At 35.6% G+C, this 15,149-nt stretch overlaps 1 protein-coding gene across 1 annotated transcript; it reads left to right on the top strand.

The window, feature by feature from the left end:
* The first annotated feature begins 9,907 nt into the window (after nucleotides 1–9,907).
* Nucleotides 9,908–13,350, top strand: LOC100261754 (glycerophosphodiester phosphodiesterase GDE1-like). The gene is made up of 8 exons (XM_002273432.5): nucleotides 9,908–10,987; nucleotides 11,092–11,273; nucleotides 11,799–11,858; nucleotides 11,950–12,030; nucleotides 12,115–12,315; nucleotides 12,422–12,517; nucleotides 12,614–12,810; nucleotides 12,908–13,350. The coding sequence occupies exons 1-8, from the start codon at nucleotides 10,891–10,893 to the stop codon at nucleotides 13,140–13,142; spliced, it is 1,149 nt and encodes a 382-aa protein (XP_002273468.1). The 5' UTR covers nucleotides 9,908–10,890; the 3' UTR covers nucleotides 13,143–13,350.
* Nucleotides 13,351–15,149: the final 1,799 nt, after the last annotated feature.

Genomic DNA, 15,149 nt, shown 5'->3' with positions numbered 1-15,149 from the left:
TGTGATTACTGACTGCAAGAGAGAGAGAGAAGAGCATTAATTGAAATCTGGAGTAGTGGGTTGCAGAGATAAGTGAGGAAGAGAAAAAGGAGGGTTGGGCAGATGGGGTAGCAATGAAGGTGGTCTGGAGGGCGAACAGACAAATGCAGCGATAAACGCATGCCATTAAGTTATCGTCAGACAAATTAATGGGTCTTGTCTTCACCATTAATGCCTCCCTCTCTCCCACACAGAAGAAAAGAGTGTCCATGTTCCTTTGTTTTTCTTCCTTTCCTTTCTTCTTCTTTTTATTTATTTATTTTGTCATTCAATGGTGTCTGTGAAATGCGAAGAAGATTATAATGACTGGTCAGGGGAGAGAGTCAGAAATATGTTAAAGCTGGAAAATTTCAAATACTATGAAGGTAGAAGTAGCCGTTACGACAGGGGCATATAGGGTATTTCATGCCCAAAAATGAGGGTAATAAGGTAAAAATGAGATTCTGTCGTCCATGTGTCAACGTGTGTAAGCGCTATGGCCATTCGGAACAGGGTTGACTTCTAGTGAGTCATCAGATATAAAAAAAAGACTTGGTTGTCCCTATTAATTATAGGAGGCTAAAAGGTGAGGAATAAGCAGAGAGAGAGAGAGAGAGAGAGAGAGGGAGAGGGGGAGAGAGAGATAAGATAGGGTAGGTCTGTAGGTGTTCTGGGCATGGGAGAGTTGGACAGCTCTCTGATTTCCATGGCTCTTTAGTAGATTTGATATTGATGTAGATGGAGGCATGGAGCACATGCAATTGACTCAGATTTGAATAGAATCCCAAAAACCAAAAACCAAACCCACTTGGTTCTATGAGAAGAGGTGGTGGTGTGTTTTAGACTTTTAGTATGAGAGTGTATCTTCATTCTCCAGTGGGTAAATAAGGGGGGGTCACCTTTAATCTTGCGGAATTAATACTTGGGAAAATGCTGTCCCTCCACTCTGCCCAATGTGCCCATTACCATTTATTGTTTTCCCCATTTGAAATTATGAAACTAGACAACTCTTAAATTATTTATATACAAAATATATCTTTTGAGGGTTTGAATCATGTCATGGGGTAGGTGGTTAACACTTAACACTTAACAGGCAGCTGGGTTTTTCATCACTTGAAAGTTGAAACTATGGAAAATCTGGAATGCAGAAAATTCACTCATTTCTATTATTATCATTATTGTTGTTATTATTTCTTTTCTTTTTTACCTTTGACTCTGTTGTTTCTTATATATACAGAAGCTACAAGCCTACAACATCAAATTTTCAGATTTTAATATCATGAATATCTTAATTTAAGAGAATATCTTATCAGGAGCAGACTTGCAGCAACCCTACATCAAAATTTTGGTAGGGTACGTGGTCCAGAAGCCTGAAACAGACTGCTTGGAATTCAATCCTAAGGCAACCAATCCAACCCCAACCTTTAGCAAGACCACTTTTAGTTTCTTTTCTCAAGCATTTGTAGTCAAATAATGAACTGTTTAGCAGACTCTATGATACTCTCTTACAAGTACACCTGAGAGATCTTGAATCCACTGTTTTGTCTCTTTGGAGGTGTAGGAAAAAGAATTAAAACAATCCTATAATCAACTAGTCAAATTGTGATGAAGTTGTTTGATGATGGCTAGTTTATCGGAATAGTTAAGTGTGTGGCTTTGCCTTCTAACAGTTAGATTCTGTGAAGCTACATGGTACAAAGGAGATCCGTTCAGTAAAATCAGGATGTGTACTCTTAATGCAAAAGTTTAAGACATCTGGGTATGATCCCTCGTGCAAATATGCCAGCCAGAACATGGACTTCAGCTACTCAGAACATAAAATTTCACACCCTGATTAATCAGCTGGATAAAAATGAGCCCAGAGAAATGCAGATGCCAAAGCAGGAAGATATACCTCTTCCAGATTCTGTCCGCAGTATGAACATACATCCAGTGAAATCAGTACTTTAACTTGCGATCTTCAACAATTTTTTCATATGCAAAATTTGATTTTTGGAATTGAAGAACTTCCTTAATCCAGCTGCATTCTTTAATTAAGACCATCATGCATCATCTGATAGGATTGACCGGCAGAAGTCTTGGGTCAATATCTTCCATGTCCAGGCTGAAGTGCATTTGAATGATGCAAACAACAAAAGAAAGAAACTAAAAGAACCGGGAGGGAGGAACAAACAAGAATGCATCTTTCATTCCACCATGACACATACATTAAAATCAATAAAAATCAGGAGCACTGATATTTCATCTCTTTTAAGTTTCAGAAGAAGTGTCGCGCAATTTGCTCATTACAGGCAACACTTTGTAACCAAATCAAATTACCCAACAAAAGAAAAAAAAGGGGTGGGGGGTGGATTGGGGGGCCTAAATGCTAAAGTACCGGGGGAATGACCAATCTACTAATTTGGGTACCAGGGAAATACTCAAAAATTATTGCATGGATTGAAAGCGAGTCATGATGGTGATGCTCAAGTCCATATAGCGCTGAGCACATTTTGAAAGGCAAGCTGATTCGCTAGAGCTGAATTTGCTACCAGGGGTACCAGTAATGCACTTGTCCCAGCATACATTTGTGATCTTTGCAACCATCTCATTAAGCATGGCTTTTTTCTTCTCTTGCTGCACAAATGTTGCCAATTAAAAGAAAATATATAGACTTAACATAATATTGAAACGAGAGAGGATAGAGGATTTATTGCTTCTACAAAAGTAATTGGAAAAAAATGATTTAGAGGAAAAAGGAGCCATTGTTGGCCAAGGACCAACATCATTAATTTGGGACAGGCATAGAGAAGTGCATTTGTCCCAACAAATGAAGAGACAAATTCATCAAAATTGTGTTCATTCAATTCTGAAGAAAGCAAAATTCCAAGATAATGAACAGCTAGGATGGGTAAAATATTGTCAACAACACAGATTATTTTTTGCAGGAATTTCTAAAATGACATGGGAAAGCAACTTAGAGAGCACAATTCCTAAAGTTCTATACTCAACTCTAACAATGAATCCAAAATGACCAAGAACTGTTGGAAACTTAAAAGCATAGCTTTCAAGAACATCATCAATGAGTCAATCTCTCCAGCCACAGTTCCTGAAAACCATATTTATATTTGATCACAGAGTCCACAATGGATCTTAGTCCCAAGGAACCTCTATAACCATTTACCTTGCAAGGCTTTGTTTGTAAGTTAAGATGTGAATTAATCCCCCTTCAGTGTGGTCTCTCCAAGGCTATCCCAACCACTCAAATAAAAACCTTCATAAACATTTACCATAGGAAGCTTTACTCTGAAACTTATTTTCCACTCAAAGAATCAATGCACAGTATTTATTTTCTTATCAATAATCTTAAAGTGTGCTAGGCCCAAGGCTCAACCACTCCCCAGTTATAATGCCTTATTTTGCCAAGGCCTGCACGAAGATCCATCTAATTTATTTATTTATTTATTTTTTGAAAATTTCATTTTGTTACATTTTTTCGTTGAATGCTTCTTTTGAACATTTGAAATCTCAAAATTTTTTGTTGCTTGGATTGTATTTTGGATCATATTTTATCGGATTGATGTGCGCCTAAGCCTTGGGAGACTTTTGTGCCTTTTACAACTATGATCTTAATCCTAATCAGAAGGGTTAACTTTCAAGCAATCGTAATCTTATGATCTGTTGAAACCCTGGGCACCCAAATCAGCGATTCTTAAGCTCCAAGAAGCTTTTCATGGACCAAAAATCGAAGCTCCCAATGAAAACTAATCACAACTACTGTTTCTGCTGCTTCTGATCGGTTGTAGTCATTGGATACCAGAATTCAAACAGCATCCCCAATTCAAATTGGTGTTAACAGATTGGGAACATCATATAGACTCGTATTAATTGAATCCCAAATTCATAATCACAGAAAAATTACTCCTACAGAATCCAATCTTGTGCTCCTATCAAAGCTTTAAAGCTCGTGGAAGTAGGGCAAGGATTCATCTATGAAATGACATTGAAAATATATAAATTATCTAGAGATAGTTTGAGTAGGGATAAACAAGAATCTTACACTGAGAAATTGCTGCAACTCGGCGGAGTTAAGATGCGAAGAATCCATGGTAGTGGCTGATGCGTGGTGAGGTTTCCTTTTGATGATGTCTCCCAAAACCCTAACGTTTAAACCCACACGCCAACGTGCCCGGGTCCCCTAAACCCGCTTTCTCGGGCCCAAAACAAAACCCATCCCTTAGAGGTGTGGACCCGAGTCATACTTGGGTGGGCTGCGCTCAACCTCACCTCAACTGAACCTTTGGATTCGGTCGAGCCTTTATCAAACCCAAACTCAATCGATAATTCAATTTGAGTGACTCTTGATAAAGCACTTTTAGTGTATAACACTTTTGTTAATAACAAATTTATTAAAAATATTTTGAAAGAAAATCACTTAATATTTGGAAACAAGGTAACCTCACCTTAACTCAACCTTATATTAATTTGAGCCTTTATCAAACCCTAACTCAATTTATAACTTGACTTAAGTGATTATGGATAAAGCACTTTTAGTGCATAACATTTTTATTAAAAATATTTTGAAAGAAAATCATTCAATACTTGGAAACAACATAAAAAAAAAAAAAGAGTGATTTAATAGTGTCTTTGGTAATACTATTGGAGGTATAAGTACTAAATGAACCAAGATGCGAGATCTACCAACAAAGGTACTAGGTGCTGGTTGAATCAAGGTGTTGGATCAACCATTGAAGGTACTAAATGCCAAGTACAACAAGGTACTAATATGCACTACACAAACAATGTTGTTTGCTTCTCATTTCATCATATCCAAAACTTGTCGAATGTTAGTAGCTTGCATCAATTGCATTGACAACAACATCCTCACCCCACAAATTAGTGACTAAACATAGTAGTGCCTCACCATATTATCATGGGCCTAGAGTTCCAATACAGCAGAACAACCCATGCGGCGACCCCATGGGCAAGAATCAAAGGGGCTCAACCTGCACGCCATGTATTTCAATGTCACTATGTTGACTGGTTTCGTCTGCCACGGACTCATCAAGGGAACGACTCCAACTCTCGACTAGCTTATGTAGGAGATGGCTAAACTCCTCTTCATTGTCAAGTCCTTGACTAGCGACAAATTCCCTAAACTTAATTGGGTCGGCTTGCTTGAACTCTGAAAAAATATTCCAACATCACATACACGCTTTTTCCCTAAAGCAATTCCCATTACATTCAATTTAAACCAATCAACATATTAATCTTGATCAACATCTCGCTACGATCACAGACACCAAACAAATAGTTTGTGACACTCTCCCTTACCAAAACTCTTGCATGCCCTCATGCAAGGATTCATTTCTTCACCAAATGATGCCTTTGAATGTTGTTGCTCCCCACGAGTTATTAATCACCAAAGGTTCGTTGCTAAAACCCACTAGGATAAAAGAGACGTCCACACATTGGATGCGATATCACTCGTCGTGTTAACCTAGTAACACCCCGAAAGTGTGGACCCAGACACCAATTCCCATCCCTAGTAAGCAACACCCACACACACTACTAGACAGTCGGCGACACCTCGTGATCCGGAGGCACCCATACTCCCTCACAGGTCTTCATAAGTGCAACTTTGATTCATGCCATAGTGCTCACCCTCGCACCGTTGCAACGTCAGGCTTCATAAACTACTTGTATTGCCATCAAGAGAGATAACTCATCAACCATAGATCGTCAAAAGGGAACACCACCATGCTCGACCTCCTACCTTACACTGATACCACTTGTCTTGGGCCTAGAGTTCCTTCACAGCGGTAAGACCCATGCAGCGACCCCATGGGCAAGGATTAAAGGGGCTCAACCTGCACGTCATGCATTTCAATGCCACTATGCTAATTGGGTTTATCCTACCATAAACTCATTAGGGGAACGACTCTAGCTCCTGACCAATTTATGTAGGAGATGACCAAACTCCTCTTCATTGTCAAGTCCTTAACTAGCGACAAGTTTCGCAAACTTAACCGGGTCAACCTGCTTGAACTCTGAAGAAGCATTCCAACATTACATATAGATTCTTTCCCTGAAGCAATTCTCATTACATTTAGCTCAAACTAATCAACATACAAATCTTGATCAACACCTTGCTACGGTCATGAACATCAAACAAACAATCCATGATAATACACTTTAGAAGTGCCTAACTTCAAAGCTCTTGAAAAGACTAAGAATGCATATGCTAATCATTTAGACATCCATCAAACCCCACGAAGCATGCAGATTAAGGGAAACTCGTGAACATGTATGAGGAGTGGACCCTAAGACAGGATCTATCTTGTCAGATGGGAGGCACTTCTCTGAACTTAGCACATTGCCTAACATAAGTCAAGACAAATAATGATGAGCTTAGTGAGGGTATCAAGATTTGAACCATTAACTCACCAATTCCTAAGAAGAAGGTTGACTCACCCTCCTACCAGTTCTGTCTTGATAGATACAAACTATGAGAACAAACCTAGAACTTAAGAGAAAGAAAGAAGAAAAATAATGAAGAGGCCTTCCCTCAACTCTTAATATATTCGCCTCTCAACCGAAGGACACTTGGATATTCATAGTGATCTTTGTCTAGTAATGAAAGGTTTGCCTTGAACCTCTCATAGATCACGAACCAACAACTATTATATAACCAAGAAGAATTTTTTTTGAAGAATCATCCATAAGTGATTGTTCAAAAATCATTGGGTGTAACTCTAAATTTTTTAAAGGGATTTCAAATAATTTGTCAAACACTTATAATGCATTTGAGAATGTTTCTATTTGTTTTTATAATTGAAATTCTTTCCAAAAGTGATTTTAAATAATTGTTCAAACACTAAGAGTACATTTAAGAGGGTTTATATTTAAAGTGTTTTCTTGAAGAGTTTTTCTAAAGATTTTTTTAAAAGAATCACTTATCAAGTATTTTTTTAGGCACTACTAATGTAGACCTCAACCTCATTTAAGCTTTAAGGTTCTTAAAATAATAATATTATTTTATTTTTTATTTTTAAAAATGAAAACTTTTTATACAAAATATAACTACTCTCCTAAAAAACCAAAAATTTGAGAAAGTCTTAAGTTCTAAAAATTTTAAAAAGTGTTTATATTTATCTATTTTTTTAGAATAATTAATTTTTATATTTTATATTAGATTTTATATCTTTAAAAAAAAAGAAAATATATATATATCAAACATGCATGGAAGAAGTAAATGATTTTCACGTCCACATATTTTAAATTTTAAAAAAAAAATAAAACAAAAGGAAAGTTTACATATTTTTGTATAAAAATTATTATATTTTTAAAAATAAATAGTTAATTTATTGTCAATCAAAATCAGATGCTTTCAAAGGAATAACTTCCATGCATCTAGAGTACAGAATAAATTCTTAATTCTTGGCAATTTCTAAACAAGTGAAGCTTTTGCAGTTGATGATACATGTGAGAACCACATTGTATATGCTCACCTCCTTATTTCTTTGCATGTATTGAAATTAAACACACGATAAGGTTATCTTTCTTATAAAGGTAAAAGAGAATAAGATTTTTGATCTTTATCACTTCTTTCTTTGAAGGTTTTTTCATCTAAATCTTGGTGCACTTATATTTTTTGGGTCTTTTTTTTCTTATGTATTTAATATATTAGCTTATAATCTCGATTATTTATACATTACTTCTAACTAATGTCACTAATAAACATCACCTACCATGAACTTCTCCATCGGGTGGGTTAGAGTCCGTTCAATGGTGATTTTAGGAAATGTTTATACTCCTTATCACTTAAATATTAAAAATTTTAAGTATTAAAGCATGTTGGATAGTAATTCCTAAAAACGTTTCTAATTCTTCTAATACTTGAAAAATAAAAAGTTTTAAATAGTAAAAAAAATTGGAAGCGTTTATAAAAATTATTATCAAATAGACTGTTAAAAAGTTTAAAAGCACTGCTTAAAATTACTATAAAATGGACTCTTATAAAAGTCGATTTGACTGTGATTTTAGAAAGCGTTTTTAACTTTAAAAGAAAAAAAAATTGAAAAAAAAATCAAGTATTTAAAAAAGAAAAATGTTAAATTAAAGTTCGATTTAGTACTTACCAAACTTTCAATCTTAGACGTAAAAAATGTATGATAAAATTTAAATTAAATAAAATCATAGTATAAATAAATAAAATAAACATACATAAAACACCCTCTGATCGATCTCATTTTGTGGTAAGGATTCGATCGAAAGAAAGAAAAAGGTATTTTATAACAAGAACGGAATTCCTTAGTAATGTTGAAAGGAATGTGAAGTTTGAAATGACTCAATGAGACAACCCAAACTTCATGGATGGATGCTGTACTCCACTGTTGATGAGCGCAATAGGATGCTGTTTGCTTTTGGGCGTCTGCGAGCGGCAATGCCTCCCTTCGGAGCTTGCTCTACTCCCACCTGCACCCGCATCAAATGGTCCCATCCCCATCTTGAATGGTCTTTTCATTTTGGTTGTTCTTAGTCTCTTTTTCTTACAACCCCTAGGCGCCGTGGCACCTCCCAAAGAAAATTTGAGATTCCTTACGGTCGCATGTATCCTTAAGTAGTTTATTTTACAGTACACGTTGGCAAATAAAAAAAATACAAATGACGCCGAACCTTATTTTTCACAATTTTCTATTATTTTTTTTATATTTTACTTTAATAGGTGTCCATAAAGTTGCAGCGTGACAAATATGCCACTCTCGTCGTCATTTCCACGTCAAAAATAAGATGACAGGACTCCTCAAAGTAAAGGGAAAATTTATGTTTAATTTAATTCAGCCAAAAAAATTAGCTGCCTTCTCGGTGCATGCCATTATGATATGACCAAATTTTGATGTATACGCATAAATTTCCTGAAAATAAACAAAATAATTTAAATATATATAAAATAAAATTTATTAAATAATGGGATTAATTTTTGGATAATATTCTTTTATAAAATAATATATCATTTCAATTCTTTCACCTTAGTCAATTGGAATGACGATGATGAAAATATTTCCTTGATTTTATAAATTAATCGAGGATCATAAATGACTTTTTCTCGAATGAATTTATCGAAAAAGAAGATCATCGTGTATAACACTTTTGTCATTTCTTAGATTTGTAGGTAATTATAACGTTTTTTTTTTCTTTGTAAAATCTATTTTCTTACGTGGAGTCGTTTTGCTTATTCGAAAAAGTCCCTCCATATTGAAAAAAGTTGTCTCTATTTATAGGTGAAATTAGGAAATTAAATTTTAGAATTTCTCAAGATTTAATTATTTAATTCAAAAAAATTAGTTTCTTAATTTTAACAACTCATCTTTTTCATAAAAAAAATTCGTCAACAAGATATTGTTTGTTTATTTATTTATTTTCTTTCCACTTCGAGAATATTTGGTTTTTTTTAAAAAAAAAAAATTGTTAATAAGAAAATATTTATTTATTTTTAATTCTATTTTGATAATTAAAAAAAAAGATTTGATTTTATTTATAATGGTAAAGTTCATAATTTTTAAAATTTTGTCAATTTGGGGTACCTTCCGCAACAAGATTATGTCATTGGGTGGGTGCCATCTACCTTACTAGAATAAGGGCTATAATCACGATATGATGAATTAGGAGATTTCAGTCTATATAAATGATATGATCAATAAATGGAGGAAGACCATATCGTTCGTCTTCATTAATTAAAGGACTGGTTACGACGGTTCTATGTGACCTAATTTTTAATGAATGTGACTTCGAAATACACGTAGTAAGTACTACTCGTGGATATCAAATTTTATTGAATCGGGAGTCTACACTCATAATGTAAGGATTAAAATAAAAGGGTGGAAATGGGTGTTTGGGTGAGGGTTAACAGAGCCAGGCCAGATGCACATGGAGAATGACGTGGATCCACGTCTTCCCATGTTTTTTTATTTCGTTTCTTTCACTTCGGGGTTGGGTCATGGTCCTATTCAATAATCCACTCATTGGGTTGACATATAAAAATGAAGAGAGAGAAAGAGAGAGGGTCCAACTTGGCGTTTAGGGGAAGGCATAAGGAAGCTACGTTCCAGCACCACCCAACTCCATCGTGGCTGCGCATCATCTTCCCATTAATTTTGCCTTATCCCCTATCCTGCTTTTGCCCTGCTGGCTCTACGTGTTTGGTGTCTGCATTACAATTCCAACCTTGATGATTTCAGTTTTTTTCCTTTTTCTTTCGTTCACATTGAAGTCAGTCTATGAAAAACGCACTTCCTTTTTTTTAATTTTTTCCTACTCCTCAATGCTGGCCAAAAAAGTAAAGTACAAACCATTCTTGAATTCGCCCGCCATGGGCTGTTTGTAAAAGGCATATTTGCGGGATATTCCTCTTGATTTTGAAACGTATTTTTCTCGGATTCGACTTCTATTTGTGAAGCCCATGCAGGTAGAATTTCTCTAGAAGCGATTTTGACTGAGACACGACGCACGACACACGACAAAGGACAAACGGACACAGGACACCCACCCAACGCCCTCTCCATCAGCAGCTCAGATCTTGACACGTGGACAAAATAATTTTCAGTGCCCTCCAAAATTAACAGTAATCGACAATGGACCTGAAACCGCGGAGGGAAACGGGCGTTAAAAATGACGGAATATGTCACGGGTGGTGGGGAGGGTGAGAAATTGAGAATATCCGAAGGCATATGACTGGAGAGGGGTGGAGGAGGAGGAATATTCGGTGCGAAGATCCCGTTCCGTGGGGTGGTGCCCCATAAATACCCCTCTGGCGAGCTCCATATCGTCGACAAATATCGGAAACAAGCGTTGTGTCCTTCCCCTCCGTGGAAAACCAAGCATTCTCCTACAATGGCTCTCAAGGCAGTTCACGTCTCCGACGTCCCCTGTCTCGATCAGGTGCCGGAGAACGCCTCTCTTGGCCTCTACTCCACGCGCTTTTCAGCTGGTGATTTCTTGTTTTTCTTTATAATTTCCTTTTTTGTCTCCGTCGGATTATCTTTTCTTTTTTTCTTTCTTGGTTGTTGTTGCTGATCTGGTTTTCGGTTTCAGGCGTTGACGTAGGTCGGTCATCGTTCAGAATTCCAAAGTTTCTGGTGATTGGGCACAGAGGGAGCGGCATGAACATGTTGCAATCTTCAGATAGGAGAATGAAGGCCATTAAAGAGAACTCCATCCTCTCCTTCAACACTGCCGCCGAATTCTCCGTCGATTTCGTCGAGTTTGACGTTCAGGTGAGGTTCCCGGCCATTCCGTCTTATTCGGTCCTCTTTTTCACCTCCGAGAGTTTCCCGGTCACCGGAAAGATCTGTGTATCCATCGACTAGGAAACACGTCGTGCTGTCGGTGCGTCGTACGCTCGCCGCGTAATCTTTATTTTGTCTGCATTCATGGTTAAGATTAAATCTCTGGACACCTGTCTCCCAGGGTATTTTTAGTAATTTCATATATCTTTAGCTCGCTCTAGACCTGGGCACCTTTTTTAGGGAGGGTAAATCTTGGATTCTTTGCCCTAAAATCAAGGTCACCTCCAATGATCTGATTAATCGATCTTTTGTTTCTTTATTTATTTTTGTTTCATAATTTGTAGAATTTTCTTGCATTCCAAGGTACTGATGTGTTTATTTTGCCTGGGGCTTTTTTTTCTTCCTTGGGGGTTGTCTTTGTTATTTTAGTTCTTGCGTTTCAAACAATAGAAGTAAGGTGGTGAGGCAAGACCCTTAGACGGGAAAGTAAAAAAATGAATGTGAATTTTGTAGGTGACGAAAGATGACATCCCTGTTATTTTTCACGACAACTTCATCTTCTCCGAAGATAACGTAAGAATCTCCATCCCATCTTTTTCTTTTCTTTTAATTTTGTTTTTATGTTGGGGAATTTGATTAATGTTGTTGGGAATTGTATTTTCAGGGTGTTGTGTACGAGAAGCGAGTAACAGAGTTGCTCCTCTCTGATTTTCTTCGCTATGGCCCCCAAAGAGAGCCTGGAAAGGTGGTTTACTTTCTCTCTCTTTCCCTCTCAATCGCTCTCTTTCTGTTCTGTGGAATGATTGGACTGATCATGGAAAACATGCAGGTGGGAAAGTCAATGTTGAGAAAGACCAAAGATGGGAGAATTGTGAACTGGAATGTTGAAGCAGATGACTGTTTGTGTACATTGAAAGAAGCCTTTGAGAAGGTGGAGCCTTCTCTGGGCTTCAATATAGAGTTGAAGTTCGATGACAACATTGTCTATGAGCAAGAGTATCTCACCCATGTTCTTCAAGCCATGGTGGAGGTGAAAACAATTACTCAAACAACCCCAGCATGCATTTGTGTAGTCAAGTGGGCTCATGGGATTTTGTATCCATGCTCATTAATTTCTCTTGAATTCTGTGGTCCAGGTTGTGTTTCAGTACGCCAAAGACAGGCCAATAATCTTCTCCACTTTCCAGCCGGATGCAGCTCAGCTTGTCAGAAAGTTGCAGAGCTCCTACCCTGTAAGGACTTTATACAAATCCCCTCTTCATTGTCCTTGTTGAAAAAAGTTGGATTGTTAATACTGATGGGTGATGGCCACCATTGACTGAAACCAGGTTTTCTTCCTGACTAATGGAGGGACCGAGGTTTACTACGATGTTAGAAGAAATTCCTTAGAGGAGGCTGTAAAGCTATGTTTGGAGGGTGGGTTGCAAGGGATTGTCTCACAAGTTAAAGCAGTCTTTAGAAATCCAGCGGCTGTAACTAAGATCAAAGAGTCCAAACTTTCTCTCCTGACATACGGTCAATTGAAGTAAGTTGCTGATTTTTTCTATCAGTTGCTTATTCATTTCCCCATGTAGGGTATCGCACAATTGACTTATGCCTGGTTGAATTATTTGGTGTTTCAGTAATGTAGCAGAGGCGGTTTACATGCAACATTTGATGGGTGTGGAGGGAGTGATAGTTGATTTGGTTAAAGAGATAACGGAGGCAGTTTCAGATTTGATGAAGCCATCCAAGGAGGGTGATGAGGAGAGCTTGCCGGAGGGGGTAGGACAGATGCAGGTGAAATCAAAGCCTCAGTTCTCACAGCGGGAGCTCTCATTTCTTCTTAAGCTCATACCAGAGTTGATACATTCCTGAACTCCGAAACGAGCTTACTGTACACTACCAATTTACAGGATGATTTAAGTTGCAATTTTATAACAAAAAAACTTTTGTGTCTCAGTCTGGGTCATGCCCCGAATGCATAATGTACATAAATTGGTCTTTTTTTGCAGTGAGGGTATCTTAATCTGTACTCTGTTCCTGTATTAGTAATTTGCAGTAAAATCTTCAATTTATGTTTCAATCTTTTGCACTGTCCACACCGATGAAAATTTCGGAATATTAGTATGGGTTTTTGCCCATTTTATACGATTTTGGCTTGTTGTAGGTGCTGCGACTCGAACCCAGCCGATTTATCGGGCGATTTTATACAATTTTGGCTTGTTGCAGGCGCTGCGACTCAAACCCGGTAGCTTGGATTCAACACTGGGTACAATACTTACTCATTATATTATATGCACCAGAATAAACATATACTAAAACCTTCGTAAAAACGAAATATTAAAAAATAATAATAATAAACAAATAAATTCTAATTCTTTTATTTTTAAATTTTATTTAATTGATCACTAAAAATATAAAAAATTATTGTGATAATTTTTTATATAATTTATATATTAATTAAATATAAAAAATTAATTTTTTTTTCATGTATCATTATTTATTTTATATCATTTAATACAATTAAATTAAAATAAATCATAATTTTAATATTAAATATATCATAATCAAATATCATAATATTATTATCAAATAATATCTGATATAATTTAATAATAAATATAAACTTATAAAATTCATTTTTTTAATCAAGCGTATGTCATATTATTATTAAATATATATATATATATATATATATATATATATTATAAAATAATTTTAAAATATTTATTATATCATTTAAATTTTTTTTATCGATATTTTATATTAAAATATTAAAATCCAACCACCATACTTTCATCCTTTCTCCGCACAACCTCCGCTGGAAGCGTCTAGGTCATCCCCAAAGTTTCTGGTTGGGTCCATGAGCAAATCCTTCAAAATAGCACGAGTCCAAAACCCTTTCTGTGTTGGGGCCCAATAATTTGGTGGTACCACCACTTCAAGCTGGGTGTGACTGAGCTTTAATCCAATAAATTTATATTTAATATTTATATTTAGGTGTCACTTGATGATACTTTTATTAAAGGTGGTAAGGAAATTGAACTTACTAAAGCAATAGATATTGTCTTCAAAATCCATGAATCAAAGAAATAAATTAAATCAGGTAAAATATGGAAAAAAAAAAATTGGATCCGTCTTGTACCTACTATAAATTTTGCAAGATTTTTTGTATTGCCATAAATGCATTGTTTGGTACAAATTTATGTTTTTTTCCAGATTTTCTTAGCGGGGCTGCATATTCAATTAGTTCCATTTTGGATTATCATACCATTAGGACCGATGATAAAATATCGGTTTTATCAATATATTAATATTTAGATTTTACAAATATATTAATGAATATTTTGATATAAAATATTAGTATAACGAAAATGAAACAAAATTCATGAAAATATAAAAAAAAAAATTCTAAAAAGTGATATAAAAAGTAATAAATAGACATTTTGAGATTGTTTTGTTAAAAAAATTAATACATGATATATCGTGACATTCAATAATAATATTTGGAATTTAAAAGTATATTTTATATAAATTTATCTAATTTAGATGCATTCAATGACATGATAAAAATAATTATATATATATAAGTATTTTTTATTTTAAAATATTAATAAATAAAAAATTTATGCTTATCTGGTCTTTAAACAGTATAATTAAAATTAATTAATTTATAATAATTTTATTCAAATAACCTTTTGTAGACCCTCATTTAGGCATGAGTCACTTTTTTTCTATTTGTTTTTGCAGATCACATTTTTAATCAGGTGTCACTATCCCAGTGGGCCACGTGTCACATCCTTTGTGGTCATAAGGAATCAACCTCGCTTTTTGAAGTTGCAGTAGGACTTTGACACGTGGAGGAACTTTATGGAGGGGGGG

The sequence above is a fragment of the Vitis vinifera genome, chromosome 14, assembly GCF_030704535.1.
Source record: "Vitis vinifera cultivar Pinot Noir 40024 chromosome 14, ASM3070453v1".
Taxonomy (NCBI): Eukaryota; Viridiplantae; Streptophyta; class Magnoliopsida; order Vitales; family Vitaceae; genus Vitis; species Vitis vinifera.
This window is presented reverse-complemented; position numbering and strand designations above follow the sequence as displayed.